The sequence below is a fragment of the Osmerus mordax genome, chromosome 22, assembly GCF_038355195.1.
Source record: "Osmerus mordax isolate fOsmMor3 chromosome 22, fOsmMor3.pri, whole genome shotgun sequence".
Lineage (NCBI taxonomy): Eukaryota > Metazoa > Chordata > Actinopteri > Osmeriformes > Osmeridae > Osmerus > Osmerus mordax.
In genome coordinates, this window is record NC_090071.1 from 2,078,290 (window position 1) to 2,099,863 (window position 21,574).

The window sequence follows — 21,574 nt, forward strand, 5'->3', positions numbered from 1 at the left end:
ATAAATTATAATTTCACTTTTAAATCAGGTGAGGTTAAAGAAGTGGGGTAATGTGACATGTGCCAAATCGTTTTTTGCATCCGCCTAGAGAGCATGACGCACTGAACACGAATAACCAATGGCAGCTCTGGGAGGTTATTCCCCGATTATAAATGTTGGACCTGCCTGTCGGAGATGTGTGCTTCTAGGACTTCAAAGCTGACAGTTCAGACGAGAACACGAAAATAACTGCGATTAAATACACTTTTCATCGAAAATTGACCTCCGTTCTGAACTATGGAACGCACAAAACAGAGTCAGTTAAATCAAAATAAAAAGCAAACTGACAGTTCTAACGATACTATCAACGGACACTTTGAAGGGTTGTTGACAAATTCGAGCCGGACTCCGGTTCCTCCGGGGATGAGCGGTGAATCCAGTTCACGCACATCTTCGGTCATGGAGAGTTGGAGAGAAGAGCGCACCCGAAGTATTGAAGACAACGAGATGAATTTGCCGAGTTTGGCGGCCGCATACACCACCATTCTCAGGGGACTCGGGGAAGACCCGCAGAGACAGGGACTTCTAAAAACTCCATGGAGAGCGGCCACCGCTATGCAGTTTTTCACCAAAGGCTACCAGGAGAAAATCATTGGTGAGTTATTTTATGTTACATATTTATATTTTCATCCCAATAAAATGAAAAGAAATCCCATAGACGTTCAATGTAGCCTAACAAATATGTAAAATGGTATTTATCTTATTTGTAATAATGTTATCCGTTAAATCGGGTTGACGGTTTTTCAGTTTTTCATGGACATTTCAACATTTATGAACTAACAACTGTTTTCCCTCTTTAATAGCTATCTTACACTCCTTAAGCACAAACATATGTGGTGGAGCTGCTTTCAAGACAAGCATGCCTAGAAAGAGTAATGCATTCAATCTCTGTCTGCTTGATCTGTTCTAATCCAGTATGGTTTTATACTCCAGCATACAGTGACTGTATCAGTTACTTGCAGTCCCTTGGTTCTGCATATGACTAGATGAAAGCAGACCAGAACTAGTCATGACCTTAACGACCATGATCCTGATGCCTCCGTGGTCAGGAGTCCATTCGGGTCCCAGGGGTGGCACGCATGTGGGGCCATTCTCCACGCTCCAGCCTGGTTCTGTGTTGGGTGCTGTTCCTCACACTGCCTCACAGAAAAACAACCCTGCACTCTACGTCACCCCCTCTTTCCTCCCTCGCTCCCCCACCTCTCCCTCCTTCCTCCCTCGCTCTCTCCCTCCTCCCCTCCCCCTCCCTCACTCTCTCCCTCCTCCTCTCCCTCCCCCCTCCTCTCCTTCTCCCTCCCTCGCTCCGCCACCTCTCCCTCCCTCCTCCCTCGCTCTCTCCCTCCTCCCCTCCCCCTCCCTCACTCTCTCCCTCCTCCTCTCCCTCCCCCCTCCTCTCCTTCTCCCTCCCTCGCTCCGCCACCTCTCCCTCCTCCCTCGCTCCCCTACCTCTCCCTCCCTCGCTCTCTCCTTCCTCCCCTCCCCCTCCTCTCCCTCCTCCCCTCCCCCGATGGTCCATCTGGAGTTGGTTTCAGGGTGGGGGTGCTCCTGTAATGGAATGTGATTTTGTGCTTTCCGTGGTCGTGTTCTGTCTGACTGAAACAGTCGGCATCCGACACAACAACAATCCCAGACTAGGATCCTGGTTTACCTACTGGACATTTGTACCTTCTCACCAGTCAGACACTCACATAATAACATATCCATTTAGAAGCTGCTTTTAACCAGAGCGTCATACTGTGCAGGGGGATTGGAACCTGCAACCTCTTGATCTGCTGTCAAAAGCTTTAACCATTGAGATGTACCTTCTGCTGAAACGTGAACTGTGTAACCTGCACTAGTGTTCAGCTGTCCTCTCCTGTTTGTTCATTGGTTATCGTTTGCACCACCCCCTTTTCTTTGCAAAACCATTGGAAGGAAAAGCAAAACTGTAAGACTTATTTTCCTGTGGATATTTTACTTCCCATCACTAATTATACATTTGATTCATGTCTGTTTCCATCCGTGGTCAGGTAACAGGTTTAGGTTTACATGAAATGATTAGTGAGGCGTGTGCGCGTGCCTGCAGCAGGGCCTGGGTTTGTGTTCATGTGCACTTTGTAGAGTGACTCACCAATGAGGACCTCGGGCAGACAGTGCAGGAAGTAACTGTGGATGATGCAGTAGCAACTGGCAGGAGGTTCGCTTCCTCACACACACACACACACAGAACTCTGGCCACTCATCTAATAAGATGTTGTATCCTCACATGTAGTGTTTTATTTTCACTCCCCCTCCCAGTGGGTGTTAATGCTACTGTCATCACGTGAGGCCCGCCCCCCTCCCTCAGACCTCCAAGTGGTCATTAGGGTCTGGGTTGATGCCCCTGGGGGGGGGGGGGGGGGGACAGAGCAGAGGCCACAGTACCACTGCATCCTTTGTAGTCCAACATTTAATTTGTGAAGTAACCATAGTGATGTGTGTGTGTTTGCGAGAAAAGGAGAGAGAAACAGAGAGAGAGACTTGAGAAAAAGCTGATTTGATTGTGTGTGATGCGTTAGTGTGTATTTATGGGTTAGTGTGTGTGTGTGTTCTGTGCTGAACAGATGCTGCCTTCAGGTTGGTGACATAAACTAGGGTGATGCTCCATCCATCAGTGATGCATGGCTGGAAACACAGACACACACAGACACACACAGACACACACAGACACACACAGACACACACAGACACACACCACTGGCCAAAGCACATTAGCAAACAGCTGTAGTGGAAATCCAAACATCACCACTGTTCCTTTAAGTACTGGTGGAGAGTTGCATTCAAAAAGGAAACTTTTTTTTTTTTTTTAAGAAGAGATTTTATCTCGAGAAAAACAAATTAGAAACTGATAAAAGAACCACAATATGAATTCACAGAATTTCGAGTGGAAGGTTGTGAGAACCTGCTTCATCTGCTTGTGAAACCCTTCCTGGGTTCAGCTCACTGCAACCTGGAAGGCTTATCTTGTTGGTATAGTAAATGACCTCATTGCCGTAAAGATCTAATTGTCAGTACACACAGACACACACTCAGAAGACACATCACAATTGCAACCAGAAGCAACAAGTTGGACCGTACGGCGCGTTACCACGGTAACGCCCCCCTCACCCCACCCTACAGATAGACAGTCAGGAAATTAAAAAGGCCGTCAAACAAAAAGGCGGCGCACTGCCACAAACCGATAAAGCGGGATTTATTTGAGCAACGATATGAGTTCTGAGCAACAGTTTTTGATTTATTTTTTATAAATAAAAACAGGAAGAGGGTATGGGCCCAAATATAATTACTGTGTTTGGGAGAGAGAGAGAGGGAGAGAGAGAGAGAGAGAGAGAGAGGGAGAGAGAGAGAGGGAGAGAGAGGGAGAGGCGAATCAAGCAGGATGGAGAGAGTGATTAGGGTCGTGCCTGTAGGTCTGTTCTGCTGTCTTTTGCTGTCTGTAGCCCACGCCACCTCAGCTCTCCACTCATCCATTCATCCATCTCTGCCTCTCTCTTTCTTTCTCTCTCTCTCTCTCTCTCTCTCTCTGCCTCTCTCTTTCTCTCTCCCTGTCTCTCTCTCTCAGATGTTTTGAACGACGCCATATTCGATGAGGACCACGATGAGATGGTGATAGTCAAGGACATCGACATGTTCTCCATGTGTGAGCATCACCTGGTGCCCATCTTTGGAAGGGTAGGACTCTTCCTCACACACACACACACACACACACACACACACACACACACACCTCCTCGGTCACTGGTCACGTGAGACTTGACTGATCCACGATACCCCGGGGCAGATAAAAGCCTTGTCAGATCTCGAATTGAGCACGACTGTGATTAAACATCTGTGGATGACCAGAAGAAGCCGTCGAGATAAACTCAAATCACATTCGTTTTGAGTTCCCAGATATACAGTCACCACTAGTCATACCCAGGTTTGACATTTAGGGCTGTCCATCCTCCCTCTATCCCTCCATCCCTCCATCCTCCCTCTATCCCTCCATCTCCCCCTCCTCCCCCTCCTCTCCCCCTCCTCCCCCTCCTCCCCCATCCCTCCATCTTCTGTCCGCAGGTGTTTGCCATTTAAGACAAAAGAGCCTTGACAATCCCTTTCACCGACAAAATGGGCAGTGATGATAGACAATGTTGATCACAAGCTACCAAAACCCCCACGCGAGCACACACACACACACACACGTGGAGAGAGTGTTTGTGTGTGCTAGTGGTGTGTGTGTGTGTGTGTGCTAGTGGTGTGTGTGTGTGTGTGTGTGCTAGTGGTGTGTGTGTGTGTGTGCCAGTGGTGTGTGTGTGTGTGTGCTAGTGGTGTGTGTGTGTGTGTGTGTGCTAGTGGTGTGTGTGTGTGTGTGCTAGTGGTGTGTGTGTGTGTGTGCTAGTGGTGTGTGTGTGTGTGTGTGTGTGTGCTAGTGGTGTGTGTGTGTGTGTGTGTGTGTGCTAGTGGTGTGTGTGTGTGTGTGTGCTAGTGGTGTGTGTGTGTGTGCTAGGGGTGTGTGTGTGTGTGTGTGCTAGTGGTGTGTGTGTGTGTGTGTGCTAGTGGTGTGTGTGTGTGTGTGTGCTAGTGGTGTGTGTGTGTGTGTGTGTGTGCTAGTGGTGTGTGTGTGTGTGTGTGTGTGTGTGCTAGTGGTGTGTGTGTGTGTGTGTGTGCTAGTGGTGTGTGTGTGTGTGTGTGTGTGCTAGTGGTGTGTGTGTGTGTGTGTGTGCTAGTGGTGTGTGTGTGTGTGTGTGTGTGTGTGTGTGGTTCTCCACTCCCTGGCAATATCTCCTTGTTGTCGTCACAAGCGCGTCCTCTTATCCCCGCTCTCATCTCTCGTCCTTCCTCCCCCTCACTCACTCACTCACACACACAAACACACACACCATAATGACTCACCCATATCTCCTAACCACCGGTGTCAGGAAAGCACCTTCCCCCCCCCTCAGTGTTTCCCCCCTCCAGCATGCCTGACCGCCGGCCAGACAGTCGGGAGGACAGTTTTTAATAATGCTTTTAGTGTCTGTCATTCATACACAACTGAACCGGTTCATCGGCTGGTGTTCTCTCACTATGAAGGCCATTGTTTGGCTTCGGAGTGGCGTCTAAATGACACTTGTTACATGTGAAAGACGAGGAAATGCACACCATCGCCGGTGACGTGCTGTCTAACCCTAAAAGATCTTTTTATCTGCCCGAGAGTCACAAGTTCAGATGGTTATCTACCTCACCAGAGCTACTAGAAGGGAACCAGGACTGGAGCCATGAGAGGTCAACAGCAGTCATTTCATATGACATTATCACAACAGAGCACAAACAGAGAGACAGAGAGAGAGAGGGGGGGGGGGGGGGGGAGAGAGAAAGATAGGGAGGGGGAGAGAGAGAGAGAGAGAGGGGAGAGAGAGAGACAGGGGAGATGGGGAGAGAGAGAGAGAGAGAGAGAGGGAGACAGGGGAGAGAGAGATGGGGACAGACAGACAGAAGGACAGAGACAGAGAGAGAAATATAGATCGAGAGGAAGGAGGCGAGGAAAGATCCTCGCACGCATGTTGCCGCTGCCCTTTCTCTTGGCCTGTCATCAAATTGCTGCTGACATTTGAGTGGAGAAGGAAGAGGTGGGGGGGGGGGGGGGGGGGGGTTGGCCCTCCAGTCATTCACAGTAGCAGCTCACCAGCTGCTCAGCCTCTCCTCCTCTCCTCTCCTACCTCTCATGTGCTGCCTATCCACCATCCATCCATCCATCCATCCTGCCCGCCTTCCCTGCGCTCCTCCCCTTCCATGGCCCCCAGATCATGTCTTTTTTTGGTCTTCCAAATGTATGACTCATCTCTTTCTCTCTCTCTCTCTCTCTCTCTCTCTCTCCTCTTCACCTGGCATGGTATAAAGCACGATTTGACCAGTTTTCCACAGACTGATGCAGACGGTTTGGGTGGCATGATCCACCTGAGACCATGCCACCATCACAGACGTGGGAGTGCGTTACTGCTGGATCTGCTCAGCAGGACCGTGGTTATCTCCGCCCCGCACACTCCCTCTCCTGCGTTATTCCTCATCAACAGGTGACAGGGTTGAGTAAAGTTGTGTCTCCTTTGCAGGTCCACATTGGTTACCTCCCCAACAAGAGGGTTCTGGGACTCAGCAAACTGGCCAGGTACGACAACATCAGGGTTCACCTGAACCTCACTGTTCCACAGTCTGTACCTGGACCCCAGCGTCCCTCAGACAGGACTTTGGCTTCACACAGGGTGTCCCAGACAACATGCATCCTCCACTGATACCTATTTTAAATGGTTTGATATAGTGTTAACAAGTTCCTATGGGTGTTCCTTGAAGCCATGCTGAATGGACAGCTTATTGAGGCCCGTGTAAGCTGATTATCAGGTGTGTGTGTAAGTGACAGCCAGTCCAGTCTGAATACCTGACCCTAATACTTACAGATTAGTCCTTTCACTTAACCGACGCAACCATCTGGAGCTACAACAGAATCATAGTCACTCGCCAAACACACCACTCCCCAAAGACCAACAGCATCTCTCCTACACACCCACACACCCGCACAGCCACACACCCACACAGCCACAGAATCTCATTTGGGTGATTGACAGCGTGCATTCTTACAGGAAAATAGTTCCACACGCAAAGTAGCGCCCCTCCCTTCTGAAAAGCCTTTCTCTCTGATGATAGTACGGCGGCAGCAGCTTTCTTCCTGGGACTAGTTGCGTTCTTTCAGCTAAACCTGCTCTTATCTTCTCGGTTGGGTGGCATTTGGTGCAGCGATAGGTGAGGTCAGGTGCTCGGAGAGTGGACAAGCTCGGGAAAGAGCGGGGGGGGGGGGACCAAAGGTGAAGGCATCGCAGTGTCACGCCAGGGCGACCTTGCGTTCCTGTGGACTCAGGGAGAAGGTTATTTACAAAATATCTGGGATGAAAGAGACCCTGGTGCGCGCACGCACGCACACACACGCGCGCACACACACACACAGCCTGATCTTTGTGTTCTTGCGTCTCTGTGAGAATTTCAAGTAAAATCCTCTTTGTCCCTCTTAAGCCTTTCTCTGCCACACTCCAAAGCTGCACTCCTTTCCTGATTTAATGAGCTGCCCCCCTCCCCCCCTCCTTCCCCTCCTGCCCTCCTCCCCTCCTCCCTTCCTGCCCCCCTCCCCCCCTCCTCTTGTCTCCGCAGGATCGTGGAGATCTACAGTCGCAGGCTGCAAGGTACAGACAGGCGTCCGGACAGGTGTTTTTGATGAGGCTGACCCAGACTCACCGGCCATCTGTTCAGATCACGAGCCGTTCAGCTCTGTGTTAGTGTCAGCAGACTTCCTGTTCCTCTGGAACTCTTCTGTGTCTGTGGTGGTGTCTGTGTCTGTGTGTTTGCTCTCGGTCGTCGAGCGCGTCAGTCAACCTTGCTCCTCTCCCCACCGTGTTTGTCTTTCTGTTTCTTTCAGTTCAAGAGCGGTTGACCAAACAAATTGCCGTGGCAATCACTGAAGCTCTGCAGCCAGCTGGGGTCGGAGTTGTTATTGAGGCAACGTAAGTCCACCCCCGCCCTCCCCCCTCACACACACACACACTCCCCGACCTGATAGGTCTCTCAAATATATCTGGTGTAACATACACAAGATCAACGCAGTGCTGAGGTCAGAGCTACTGAGCAGAGTGTTGGGATCCATCCTGACGGAAAGATAAGCCTGTGGTGAACGTGTTACTGTAATACCTCTACACGTATCTGACGAGGAATCCAAGCAAGGCTTTGACTCTCTCCCTCCTCCTCTCTTCCCCCTCCTCCTCTCCTCCCCCTCCTCCTCCTCCTCTCCTCCTCCCCTCCCCCTCTCCAGTCACATGTGCATGGTGATGAGAGGGGTGCAGAAGATGAACAGCAAGACTGTGACCAGTACCATGTTGGGGGTGTTCAGGGAGGATCCCAAGACACGGGACGAGTTTCTCACCCTCATCCGGAGCTGAAGACGACCCCTCACCTCACACATGGCTGGCCGATCCACCCCCCCCACCTCACCCCCCCCCGGCCCCCTCCCTGGAACCTGCTAGGAGCCTGGCTCCACAGGCAGCCGTTGGCTGTGTGTGTGTGTGTGTGTGAGAGACCGTGTGCATGGGTATGTGCCACTCCTCGAAATCCTCTGCTTGAAATGACCCACTGTCGCCGTTACGATGGTGTAAAGTCAGTACTGCCGACTGTGCAGACCTGCCGGTCTGTCAGGTGACACAGTCCCAAAGAAAACCCCCCTGAATAGGCCAGAGGGTTTCTGTGATTAAGATCAGACGTTTCTGTTTCAAGGATCTGACCCCAACATCCATCTCCGATCCCGTCAACCACATTTAAGGATATATTTTTGTTATGAATCGAAGCAATCATTTTAGCTTTCAAAGCCATTATAGTAAATAGCAGACTATCAGCTCATAGATATTTCATAAAGTATGAGCTGACCTGTTGTTGGTCACATTCAGTCTCTCTCCCCTAGCCCCGTATCGGCCAGTCCATTCTGTGTCCTGGTCATGGTATTCTGGGGTGTCTTTGATCGAAGGACATTCTGGGTTGTACTGTGAGTAAGGATACTTAGGATAGTAGCAAACAATCGTTCATTTAGTCCAGAGTGAAAATTCACACTTGAATCCTTACGTCCCTAACCCCTACACAAACAGGACACGGAGCTGGTTGATGTGGTCATCCCTCCCTTTTCCAAGATGGCCCCTATCTGTAACGTATGCTTGTAACTGAAGTCTAGATGTTGGTGAACCTGTAGGTGTTTAGAATCTGTAGCTTATTGTATTTTTTCCTTGAAATGTCCTTTGGATTTTGGCATACCCACTCGCAGCCTTACTGTTAAGTGTAAACTAAAGAAAAGAACCTCCACATTCTGAAAGATGACGAGGCGGAATTAAACGAGGCGCATGTAAAGTAAAACACGTTCCTCGGTGAAGGACAGGGAGATTCCTTTGGCCTCTCATCTCATGGCAGAGAAGCCTGTAAGTTTGGATGTTGTTCTACATGTTTACTTATGTCTAAAATGTGTTCCTATATCTTTTTAAATGTCTAACACATGCAGGCGATCTATTTTAATTGACAGTACAGTATTGCTACATATCTGTCGTCGGTATAGTATTTGCATCGTCGGTCTTCAGTGTGTGAATCTGTTGTTTTTCAGATAATTTTCTGGTCATGAGTTTAAGCAAACATAACATGAGACATGCACATTATAAAATATTTTGTGTGCTGTTGTGATATATATATTATGTGCAAACGTGAGTACACTTTTACGTATTGATGATATAACAGAACGAATCATGGGAGATTTCCTGCCTGCAACACTAGAGTGTGTGTGTGTGTGTGTGTGTGTGGGGGGGTACAGTACTTTGACGGACAGATGGGGAAAAGATGATCTATGTAGTCAGATGTACAGCTCTTTGCATTGTTCCTGTGGCCTTCTCAAGTAGGACCTAGTTCCTTCATGTACTCTCATGACTTCACACTATGTCCTGTGCTCATTTGAAATACTTTTTATCAAATGGAAATAAATATATCTGTGAGAAGTATAATCTCGGCCTCTATGTATCCAGAGTGTGAATTATACAAAGATAATCGGAAGGGGTCAGCAGAAACTAATAATACTACTTGCATTTAGTAGTGTCATAAGGCCAATTACACTGTTTTGTAAAACAATTGCTGGAACCCTCTGTAGCTCAGTGGTGTAAGTGTTTGTACCATCGAGTCTAGTGTCAAACATGGTACTCCTGGTTCAAATCTTGCTCAAACCAATTGATAATTCATTTAACTGATATCAGTTAAGTAATATATATGATATCTATGGGGATTTTATGTGCAGGGGAGTGGGGGTTAATGGGTTGAATGACTCAGCTTATTTTCTCTTGTGTTGTGAAACAGTATTACAACCCCCCCCCCCCCCCCACCAGTCACGACTCCCGCAGTCTGATTGGTTAAATGTATAAACCGACAGCCAATAGGAAGGTCTGCTGCCAGGGAGTGACCAACTGAACATGCAGCTTTGATTAGAAAGCGAGAGGAGAGCGAGGAAAAGAAGAGAGTTCGTTTTACAAGTTATTCTTTAATACTTTTTTTTTTTCTTTTTTCTGTCGTCTTGTCACAAAGACGTCGAGACGTCGAGCGTTTGAACACAACCAACAAAACAAAACATTCTCTCCACTCTTTCCGGAACACGCATGCACTCATACACAGAGCTTTGAAATTCTCCCAATCTGATCACAAAGCCATATGCTCTCCCATTGAAAGGCACAAACACACACATTTACACAGAGGTCTCCAGAAGCTTCATAGATGTCTCTAAACACCTCAGTGTCTAGACTCCAGTCCTGACCTGCAAGCATGTACAGGTAGCATGTACAGGTAGCATGTACAGGTAGCATGTACAGGTAGCATGTACAGGTAGCATGTACAGGTAGGCTGAAACCAAGGCAAATTCTGATGTTGTTGTTCACCTTGCAGAAGTTTGTGTGTGTGTGTGTGTGTGGAGGGGAATTCTCCCCTCATCTAACCAAGATCTGAAATGAACAGTGGACCTCGGTCTCTGCCAACCTGTGTGACTCGACTTTTGGCAAGGAAGCCCTTTAATCACTTGATATGTGTTGGTCTATACGCACATACAAACTCTCACACACACGTACACACACAGTGAAAAACAAACAAGGTACTGTAACAGCAGTCGGTGAATAGAACATGTCACAGCATTCTGGTAGTGTACTTGTGAGAAGACACCTTGAAAAGCAAAAAGAAAACATGTACATTCGCTCCCTTTCTCTCTTTCTCTCTCTCGCTCAACACAACAGTCTGCTTCTCTTTGTCTCTGTGTCTCTCTCTCTCTCTCTCACCCACACACACACACACACACACACACACACACACACACACACACACACACACACACACACACACACACACACACACGTACAGACAATAACATCTGTTTGTTGTACAGACCAGTATATTTCATAACTTCATATTAGCATTGAAAAGTACCAACAGAATAAAAACACAAGATAAGATGACATCACAAGGCCAGCCAGAAGACGTGATGTTTGTTTTAGCCTGCTGCACAATCCCATCAAGACAAGTTCATAAATGTTGTCAGAGGGCTTGTTAGCAGTTTGGATAATTTCACCATTTTGACCACTGACTCAGCTGTTACTGGTTGCATCATGTAATATTATTACAGTTTTAAAGTCCATATAAAATCATTTACATTTGGGGTAAATGTCTTCAGTACAAAAAAGGCACTGCCATTTGTTATTATAAATATGACGTCCCAGCCTCATGCATGCATTTCTAAAATATAAATTACCTTTTTTTTCCCTTTTTCTTTTTTTTCCTTCCTTTTTTTTTTATTTCTTTTTTTTTTATTCTTAAACATACAATAATCTTTTTCAAATATATATGTAAGCCTGCAGTCAATACAGGTCATCGGCTCTGATAAAGTAAAACAAAAGACAAATTAAGAGCACAGTTAAGCGGTAGAACTTTGTTACAGTAAGGATACTTTTTAAATTTGCCAACTTATTATTTTTTAATATAATTATTATTATTTCGCCCAAAAATAATGTGTATAATTGACTAATGTGCAGAGTATGAAAAAAAACACAAAAAAAACACAACACTTACACTTAATTAAATTATGTTTCATTTGTTGAATATCAGAGTGTCATCTAACTGTTCAAACTGCAGTGTGCATAGCCATACTCCTGACCAACAAGTACAAGCCCACTGAGTAATTATAAAAAAATTAATCACATGGTTCATATCGCCTAGGCAGTTAGTGTATGTGATGGTCTCATTTCCTGGCTGGTCTACATCGCCGTGACGATGCTGTGTAGCATCATGCACAGGATTCTAAACTGCCTTCTACGTCAGTTCCTTGGCTTTGCGTCAAGCCCATTCTGAACTCACTGCTTCGGTGTTTTCCACCAACACACATAAAAAACAATATCCTCCGTGTCCTTTCGATACCTCGCAGGGTTGCCAAGGCTTGTCCTCTCCCGTGCGTCCGGCCTGAACTTTGTGATCAGAGGCGTAACAAGGCGTTTCGACAACTTTGCATGAATTCCAGGAAAGACAGACTGCTCCCCCTCCTGGCCGCTCTCAGCCATGCACGTTAGCGAGGCAAGTAGAAACACAACACAACGTCATTCCCCAAAAGACACACAGCTCCTTACTCCCCATCAAATAGAAGATTATAGATCAGAGTAAAACAAAATAACTATGTTAATATTTGAGATGTACTTATGGTCACCAGCCATAGCAACGTTAATACAGATGGTTCTTTAAATAATACACCTATATGAATAAAACAACACCTCTGCAACAGTTATAGAAAAAAAGAATAAATAATCATTTGAATCCACTAATAGTATTGATTCATATGGCTGTGACAAGTGGCTCTTATGACTACCTAGAAGGGCAGATTGGCTGCTTTGTATTAGGACTGTGAGTGACGTCACAGTGTACTGTAGCCTTTGCCCTAAGCCAGAATACGCTCTAGGCAAATCTCCCTTCCCCTCGTGACGTCCCTGCATGTGGCCTGCGTGTAGGGGAACATGCTAATGCAGCGATGCAGGGAGGGAGAAGATCCTCACTACTGCAGCAGCACACAAACACAGAACTGTGACACTCGTCTCCACAAAAAATGCTTTGGTTATACAGCATTCAAAACACACAGGCACTAGCAGGCAGTGTGTGTGTGTGTGTGTGTGTGTGGGGGGGGGGGTTGTGTTAAGAGTGTGTGTATGTGTACTGTGTCAAGAGAGAAGGAAGGTTCTGGATTCTAAAGGAGCCAGTCATCGATTTGGCCAGTTCATCTGCCATCGGTGACAGGTGAGCAGTTTTAACAGACCACACCATCGAGTCAAACCACCCCCTTAGTCTCCGCTGAAAGAAGGAAAGTGGTTGTTTCTGCAGAGGTGGAACACGGTGTATTTGGCATTGATTTGGTTCCACTAAATGAAGGTCCACCTAGTGTCCCTTTCATGACCTTCTCACCCGCATCTCCTCCACCATCTCCACCCTCACCATCTCCACCCTCACCATCTCCACCCTCACCATCTCCACCCTCACCATCTCCACTCTCCTGGAAGTCAGGTTCTATTGCACATTTAAGGTTTATGACTGCTGCATGTGCTGTCCTTGTTGTTAGAGTCAAAGGCCCTTTAACAAGTGCAGAAAAAAATATTCTAAGAATGGCAAGAAAGAAATTAATTACTGAAATTCCAACGATAACTATGGATATGCCTCACATTTTGAATCGCTCAAAATCAATTCCAAACAGGCTAACAATAGTAAATATTTCCAGGCACAAAATGTGCGACCTTGTCTATGCACAGAGCTCAAGGTTCAAGGGTTTTAACGCACACACAATGCAGTGACTGCACATGACAAAGCCGTACGTTTTGCTAAACAGCTTATTTTGACAAACAAATCCTATAAAGTATTGATCCAGAAACAATAAACAGGATAAATATTAAGACAGGGTGGAACCAAACTTTCAAAGTACAACTGCCAAATTCTACTGATGAATACAGTAATGACCGGCTGTCGTACAAGTGTGACCACCAGGTGGAGGTAACTTCTCAGAAGAGGGCAACCTCTGGGAGTACTGAAGCCCTTCCTGGATTTGCATCTCCTCAAGGAAAAGACAAACCTCCACAGCGATGTTGCCGACGAAAACAACCTCTTCCTCCCACGCACGTCTAAATAGTTTGGTACGTTACACCCTGCCTCACAACCCTACACGTCTGAGACCCCTGTCTACCTAGCAAGATGAAAAGGAATAACATGCAGTTAAAGCATCTACCCTGGATCACACACACAACGATATCCATACACACACCTGCAACGATTCAAGAGCTAATGAATGTGTTCCTCGTGAACCACACACTGGCTAGATGTGTTCCTCGTGAACCACACACTGGCTAGATGTGTTCCTCGTGAACCACACACTGGCTAGATGTGTTCCTCGTGAACCACACACTGGCTAGATGTGTTCCTCGTGAACCACACACTGGCTTTTCGAGCCAGCATCAGAGCTACCAGTTCGAACGATGAGAACCTGTAACTGTCTAGATCACGTCTAGTCCAACCTCCACCCTTCTACCCCACACGCCAAACCTCCACACAGTCACAGTTCAAACAAATGCCAATCATGTACTCTCAATGCATAGCATTTCCAAGTACATAAGCTATTATAAATTCAATAACTATATAATTGTTATATATATTTATATGTACAAAATACTAAATGTTGACCTGTGATGAATCCCACTGCCCCAGGGTTTTGTTTACACAACCTACCCAACAACTACCCCAGCTCCTCCAGACAGCTCGTCTTCCTCAAATCGAAGTTCCTGCCTCTGATTTGAGGTGGGACAGGCCCTGTTCAGACATCCTCCTCTCCCTCCAAACATCCCTTCTCACAGACCTTCGTATTCCTAGACGTTCCTTTTTCTTTCCTGTAACTCCTCCTCTCGCTTCTCTCTTTTCCTTTCGACCACATGCGTTTCTTCCCTCTTCTTGCCTCAGTCCTGCACAGCTCAGCTGCAAGCGACATACGGAACAAAACTATCGGATTACATGTAAACTATTATGGTGGCTACTAGCCTGTGGGTCGTTACTAAACTATGGTAGTGTGCCACAAGAACCCCCAAAACAAAACAAAGAAAGGGTACATTAATTCCTGAAAATCATAAACGTTTCAGTACCCTTGATAGTAGCATCTTAAGTAAACAATACATATCGTATATAAATGCTTTAGTCACCCAAGAGAGAGAAAACGGCTCTCCCAAGTCCACAGCACTCCCTCACTAACACTCAGAGCAGTGGAGGGAAACATTCACTTTGTTTGTTAGCGGGGGCGGGGGTGTCTTCCATGGTGTGAGTGGTGATGAGGCGGGCAGGGAGCTCTGGCCTGAGCTGGGCCTGGGAGCGGCTCTAAGGCTGAAGAACAAGGCGGAGGTTAGCCACATCCAGGGATTAACGCCAGGGACCTGAGTGCTATTTCTCCCCCGATCCCACAGGGGGCGCTCCTCAGACGAGGCTGGGGTTGGGTCTGTGGTTCGGGTGCATCGTGGGGCCGTCCTCTACCCTCACCCAGACGCCGGGGGGAATTGTGAGTGTGCTGAGGGGGCGGGGTTTACCTAGGTTCAGCTCCTGATTGGACAGGAAGAAGAGGAGCTTTTGTTAGCCGTATACGGATTGGTTCTTTGTGTTGTTTGGACACCGCCCACCCTTTTGTGACCTCTCCTATTGGCTGTGGGGCGCTTGACGGAGAAGTGAAGGTTGGGGGGTCGTGACCTCGAGGTGACCTTTCGGTTCCGGCCGCCTGGACCAGCTCTGCATCGCCTGGTCTCCCTCAGGTCCTCCTCTCAGATCGTGGATGTCCGGTCGACTCCGTCTGATAAGGGAGGAACGACACAGATAGGCAGGGTGCAAATGTTACTTTTTTTTATCCACCGGACAAATGGCTAGTGAATGTTCAAATTTGACAAGCCTCTCAATATGTTTCCATTGTTATTTTGAGGCTGGCGAGAGTAGAAAATCGACTTAAATCTGCTGGTGGATGGTGTAAATGATGTGCCCTGCAGATGGGTGAACATCCACATCATGTCTGCTAGATGAATACATTGTTATATGCTGATGGTAAAGCCCTTAAGTTTAGAATGATTGAATTTTCCTGCGACAAAAAGGTGGATTCAAGTACAGTATATAAATACAGAGTCTGGCTGTAGATTCAAATTCAGACAGTGAGGAAGGGTAGGATGTATGTGTGTGTGGCTGTGTGTGTGTGTGTGTGTGTGTGGCTGTGTGTGTGTGTGTGTGTGGGGCTGTGTGTGTGTGTGTGTGTGGCTGTGTGTGTGTGTGGCTGTGTGTGTGGCTGTGTGTGTGGCTGTGTGTGTGTGGCTGTGTGTGGCTGTGTGTGTGGCTGTGTGTGTGTGGCTGTGTGTGTGTGTGGCTGTGTGTGTGTGTGTGTGTGTGTGTGTGTGTGTGTGTGTGTGTGGTGTGTTAGCCTGGAGCGGGTTGGTCCAGTACAGGCAGAAAAGGCTACTGGTTTAGACTGGCATTCCTAAGCTCACAGCACTTTTACTCTGCCCTGCTGCCCACCTCTGCTCCTATCCGCTACACACACTCGCACACACACACACACACACACACACACACACACACACACACAAAGCAGCGCTTGTCCACGGCTCTGCGCAGAGCACTGAGGGCCACTGTCTCTTCCTCGGCGCTGCGAGGGTGGAAAAACCCTGCCCACTGTATTCAGAGCTAAACTCCACTTCACATGGGAATGGTTACTGCGTTTATCCAACCCCCCCCCACCCTCCCCCCCCCCCTCCCTCTCCCCCCCCCCCCCCCCCCTCCACGGGTGGAGTCATTGTGCAGTCACACCCAGGCAAGAACAGACTCATTGTACAATACTGTACGGATTCATTCTGCTGCCATCGACGAGTTACAAATGTAGCTATGCCTCTGTGTCTTTCACCATGATGGTGATGTTAGCTGTGCCGTATAAGGGGAGTCTGGTGGCTGAGCGGTTAGGGAATCGGGCTAGAAATCTAAAGGTTGCCGGTTCGATTCCCGGACGTGCTACAATGACTTGGGCAAGGCAGTTCACCCTACTTGCCTCGGGGGGAATGTCCCTGTACTTACTGTAAGTCGCTCTGGATAAGAGCGTCTGCTAAATGACTAAATGTAAATGTCTCCAGCAGCTGACCAGGCCAGCACCACGACTCTACAGTGTCTCTGTGTGGGTGACACACTTCCTCCTCCTCACAGGTCGTTGGTCTGTTGGTCTGGGCCTCTTCTTACAGTTGGGGGACTTTTACAAGAACACAGGAGGCCTGGTTCGAGTGTGTGTACGGCACATGAACTGTGTGTGTGGGTGTGGAATATGAGTGTCGGTGGGTGTGTGTGGCGGGGGTTTATCTGTGTGCATCTGTGTGTGCGTGTGCAGGTGTGTGTGAATGTGTGTATTTGTATGTGGGTGTGTGTGTGTACCTCTCTCACCTCCAAGGGCGTGTTCAGTCATACTCAGACACAGAGACTCGAGGCGGTTGTTGATGTCTGGTTCTGTCACCGGCACCTGGAGATCTGAAACAAAAGTACAACAGGTTACACAACACGGCATGTGTAGAGATGCTCACGCCACGGAACTTCACACCACACGGCGTTACGTCAGACGTTGTTTATACCACAACAGCCTAGCGGGCGTTCCAACGAGGTCACTAGAGCCTGCGCCCAATCACAGGGCTTTAATCCTGCACGTGAGCTCTTCAGGTCATGTGACGTGGGAGCTTGTCTTGGCAGCAGATCACACAAGAGTTTAAAGATCAGCATACGAGATGACAATTACCTTCCTTCAGCATACTCCCGTCCTTGATCTAATCACATTACACCGCCAATTAACCCTCTTAAAGGCTGCCAGATTAGACGCCCTAGCCGTCCTTGCTAATTGTGTTACTCACAGTAGGGTATTTGGCACGTTTGTTGTGAGTTACTGAGGGCAGTTGGGGGTGGAAGAGGGGCAAGTGCTCAAAGTCACCAGTTCAGCCAGCTGAAGGGCAGGCAAACACACACACGCACACACACACACACACACACACACCACCCATTTTTACCAACAAAACGATTGCCTGGGGCACCCAGTTGCTTCTAGGCTAGATAGCTAAGCTAACCCCTTCCAACTTTCCAGCCTTGTGTCCTCCCTGCCTCCTCGTCCTCCGCTGAGTCACAGCCAGGGTCTGGAGGTCGCTTGTGGGGAGAGAAGAGCTGAGTTAGGCACTCGCTGGCTGGACCTCCAGTCCACCAGCTATTTATAAACTTCCCTCCCCAATTCCACACACACACACACACACATCTCTCTTCATCCCTGCATTCTCCCTCGTATTCCTGACGTCAGTTTGAACTACTCATTGATCCGCCTCATGTTGTGGGGAGAGAGAGATTGGGCAGAAGGTGGTTCAGGAGTAAAAAGGAGAAATAAAGAAGGAAAGAGGGCGAGCGTTTGAGAAAGCGAGGACGAGGTCTCGCTGCTCCAGCTCCACACTCTGGCTCCGCTCCAAGTCCTGTGGGCCCAGAGTGCATGTGCAGGGTGTATGACTCTGCAGAGTCCTGGGGGGGGGGGGGGGGGGGCAGGAGGTGGGGGGGGGGGGGGGGGGGGGGCAGGAGAAGTGTGCCAGGGCACCCCGGCACACTGCACAAAGAGGCTCATTGTAACATCTCTCTCTCTCTCTCTCCCCCTCTCTCTCTCTCTCTCCCTCTCTCTCTCTCTCTCTCTCTCTCTCTCTCTCTCCCACTCCCCCTCTCTCTCCTCTGCACACAGCCACATTCCCTCATCCCCCCACTCTGACTCCCCTCCTTTCTGTCCATTCTGAAAGAAGGGGAGATGTTGTGGTCTGAAGATCTCGCCGCTGACACACTGATGCCCAGTGTGCCCAGCAGACAATGCCAGGGCAGGGGCCTGACTGACAAACCTCAGCCCCTCTGTACCCCGCAGGAGCCATGACGCCTCACACACACTGTGTGTGAGTGAATGTGTGTGTGTGAGAGTGCAGGGGGGAGGGTGGTATCTTACCTGACTGCTGGAACATGACCATGGTGTGTGGTGTGGTGTGTGTGTGTGTGTGTGTGTGAGAGAGTGTGTATCTTACCTGACTGCTGGAACATGCCCATGGTGTGTGGGGTGGTGTGTACAGGCAGGGAGCGGGTCCTCTGTACTGAACTGTGAGTTCTGCTGGGCATGCTGTTGCTGCCCCCAGGGTTAGCGAACCACAGGCCCTGCAGAGACACACACACACACACACACAGTTACACACACACAGTTACACACACACAGGCCCTGCAGAGACACACACACACACACACACAGACACACACAGTTACACACACACAGGCCCTGCAGAGACACACACACACAGGCCCTGCAGAGACACACACACACACACACACAGGCCCTGCAGAGACACACACACACACACAGGCCCTGCAGAGACACACACACACACACACACACACACAGGCCCTGCAGAGACACACACACACACACAGGCCCTGCAGAGACTCACACACACACACACAGGCCCTGCAGAGACACACACACACACACACACACACAGGCCCTGCAGAGACACACACACACACACACACACAGGCCCTGCAGAGACACACACACACCCAGGCCCTGCAGAGACACACACACACACACACACAGGCCCTGCAGAGACACACACACACACCCAGGCCCTGCAGAGACACACACACACACACAGGCCCTGCAGAGACACACACACACACACAGGCCCTGCAGAGACACACACACACACACACAGGCCCTGCAGACACACACACACACACACCCAGGCCCTGCAGAGACACACACACACACACACACACAGGCCCTGCAGACACACACACACACACACCCAGGCCCTGCAGAGACACACACACACACACAGGCCCTGCAGACACACACACACACACACACACACACACACACACAGGCCCTGCAGACACACACACACACACACACACACACACACACACACACAGGCCCTGCAGACACACACACACACACACACACACACACACACACCCAGGCCACTGAGAACAGCTACCTGGGAGGAGCCCAGTTCCACCCTTCAGTGTCACGTACAGTCGGAGAGTCCGACAGCTGGGGAGGAACACCCAGTGATTGCTTTGCAAAACGTCAAGTACAGGCCTTTTCAAGCCAGACACATACATGTCTAACCTGCTTGTTAAAAATATAACCAATCCCCCCTCCCCCCACCAGTCTTCAACCTACAGACACCTTTGAACCAAAATACCTGCTCTGTGTAGCCTGCCTTTAATACCTTCTACCTCCTCTCCTCTCCCCCCCTCTCTCTACCTCTACCTCTCTCTATCCCTCTCTCTTTCTCCTTCCCTCTCTCTACCTCTACCTCTCTCTATCCCTCTCTCTTTCTCTCCCCCTCTCGTGGCCCTCCAATACTGAGCGCCAGAGAAAAACAGGAAATGCCTGTGCACTGTTCTCACTGCCTCTGACTAGCTCTCTCTCTCTCTGTCACCCTCTTTCACTCTCCCTTTCTGACCGGCCTGCCTCGTTCTTGTTCCTCCCTTTTCTCCCTCGTCCCTTTCTGCCGCCCCTCCCCCCCTCACCACAGCCACCTCTCCCCAAAAACTATGACTCACACTTATTTTCCTTTCCCCCTCTCCCTCTCCCTCTCTCACTCTTCCTTTCTCCTCCTCTCCCTCTCTCCCTCTTTCTTTCTCCCCCTCTCCCTCTCTCACTCTTCCTTTCTCCCCCTCTCCCTTTCTCCCCCTCTTCCTTTCTCCCCCTCTCCCTCTCTCACTCTTCCTTTCTCCCCCTCTCTCCCTCTCTCACTCTCTCCTGTTCTCACTCTCCCTTTCTCTGTTCTCATCCCCACATCCAGACCAGCCCGAGCCACCCCAGAGAGGAGGGGAAGCCAGCGGACAGGAATTTCCTCCCATTGTCAGGATGTCTGGAGAGAGAGTTGGAGGCAGAGCCTGTGAGCGCTAGAGCCAGGTTATCACTGTAGCAGCAGACCTCCAGACCTGGGCCCCCAGCCCAGCCACAGGCCCCAGGGCCAGCCCAAAACCTAGGCCCAGACCCAGGCCCAGACCCAGGCCTAGCCCCCCAGTCCAACCAGAACTGATCTAGTGCCTCAGGAATGTGGGTGACCTGGCCACAAGTTCCTTTCAAATCTCCTCCACCCCACATGCAGCTCTTTACAGCCTTGGCAGGGGAGATAAACGGCTCTTTTTCGTTGGCGCGCTCATGTTTCTTCAGGCCAGTGGTCTGGTCCTTTGAACAGACTCACATCTCTGCTTCATGGCATCTGGTACCTCTCTTCTGACAAGTACACCAACACAACCCAACGGTCTCAAGCACGACAGCTCGCTAGTACACAGACCTGAGCCCCGACCCTGGACTCCAGCCAGTGACTGGAGTAACCTGATGGAGTTGTGACCCACCTGTCGGCCCTGCTTGAGGCCCGTGGGGGTGGGGGTAGTGCTGGCGCTGCGTGGCGTGGGCCCCAGCAGGCCGGCAGTCCCCAGCAGCCCCAGCCTGGCCCCGGGCAAGCTCCGCGACGGCATCTGGAACTGCCGCATACTCCTCCTGGTGGACAACACCCCTCCCACACAGCTAGCAGTGGGGAGGGAGTTAGACTGGCTGAAACCACGACTGCTGGAGACACACACACACACACACAGAAGTAAAGGGTTAAACATTATCTTGCGATAACCACCTGTTTGGTGAAAACAATAAAACAGCGGATCAAAATAGTGTGTGGTGTGTGTGTGTGCGTACGTGTGTGTGCGCACGTGTGAGAGACGTCTACCTACCTCCTATGCTGTCTGTAACCAGCCATGTCAAGTAGTGTTTTCCTTGGAAACGAACGGAACAGCTTCTGCACCTGTTGTTTCCATGACAACAGTCTCTTCTTCTGGGTCTCGGTGAAAGCCTGGGAGAGCGGCGGGGGGAGGA

The 21,574-nt window shown here is 49.4% G+C and overlaps 2 protein-coding genes across 2 annotated transcripts in view; one reads left to right on the forward strand and one right to left on the reverse strand.

Annotated features, from left to right (window-relative positions):
• The first annotated feature begins 243 nt into the window (after positions 1 to 243).
• Positions 244 to 8,016, forward strand: gch1 (GTP cyclohydrolase 1). Its single transcript, XM_067260194.1, has 6 exons — positions 244 to 634; positions 3,620 to 3,729; positions 6,126 to 6,181; positions 7,213 to 7,244; positions 7,478 to 7,562; positions 7,868 to 8,016. Exons 1-6 carry the CDS (start codon positions 277 to 279, stop codon positions 7,992 to 7,994), a joined length of 768 nt encoding a protein of 255 aa, XP_067116295.1. The 5' UTR covers positions 244 to 276; the 3' UTR covers positions 7,995 to 8,016.
• A 6,038-nt stretch (positions 8,017 to 14,054) lies between these two features.
• samd4a (sterile alpha motif domain containing 4A) overlaps positions 14,055 to 21,574 on the reverse strand; it is a 30,870-nt gene continuing 23,350 nt past the window's right edge. The window contains 5 exon segments of the mRNA XM_067260299.1: positions 14,055 to 15,460; positions 17,077 to 17,160; positions 18,720 to 18,846; positions 21,061 to 21,271; positions 21,433 to 21,551. Coding sequence (XP_067116400.1) covers positions 15,432 to 15,460; positions 17,077 to 17,160; positions 18,720 to 18,846; positions 21,061 to 21,271; positions 21,433 to 21,551 — 570 coding nt within the window. The 3' untranslated portion in view covers positions 14,055 to 15,431.

Coding starts and splice junctions, on each gene's coding strand:
- gch1 (XM_067260194.1), top strand. CDS start 277: ATGGAACGCACAAAACAGAGTCAGTTAAATCAAAATAAAAAGCAAACT. Junction 6,182..7,212: donor GGACTCAGCAAACTGGCCAG/GTACGACAACAT, acceptor TTGTCTCCGCAG/GATCGTGGAGATCTACAGTC. Junction 7,245..7,477: donor CTACAGTCGCAGGCTGCAAG/GTACAGACAGGC, acceptor TGTTTCTTTCAG/TTCAAGAGCGGTTGACCAAA.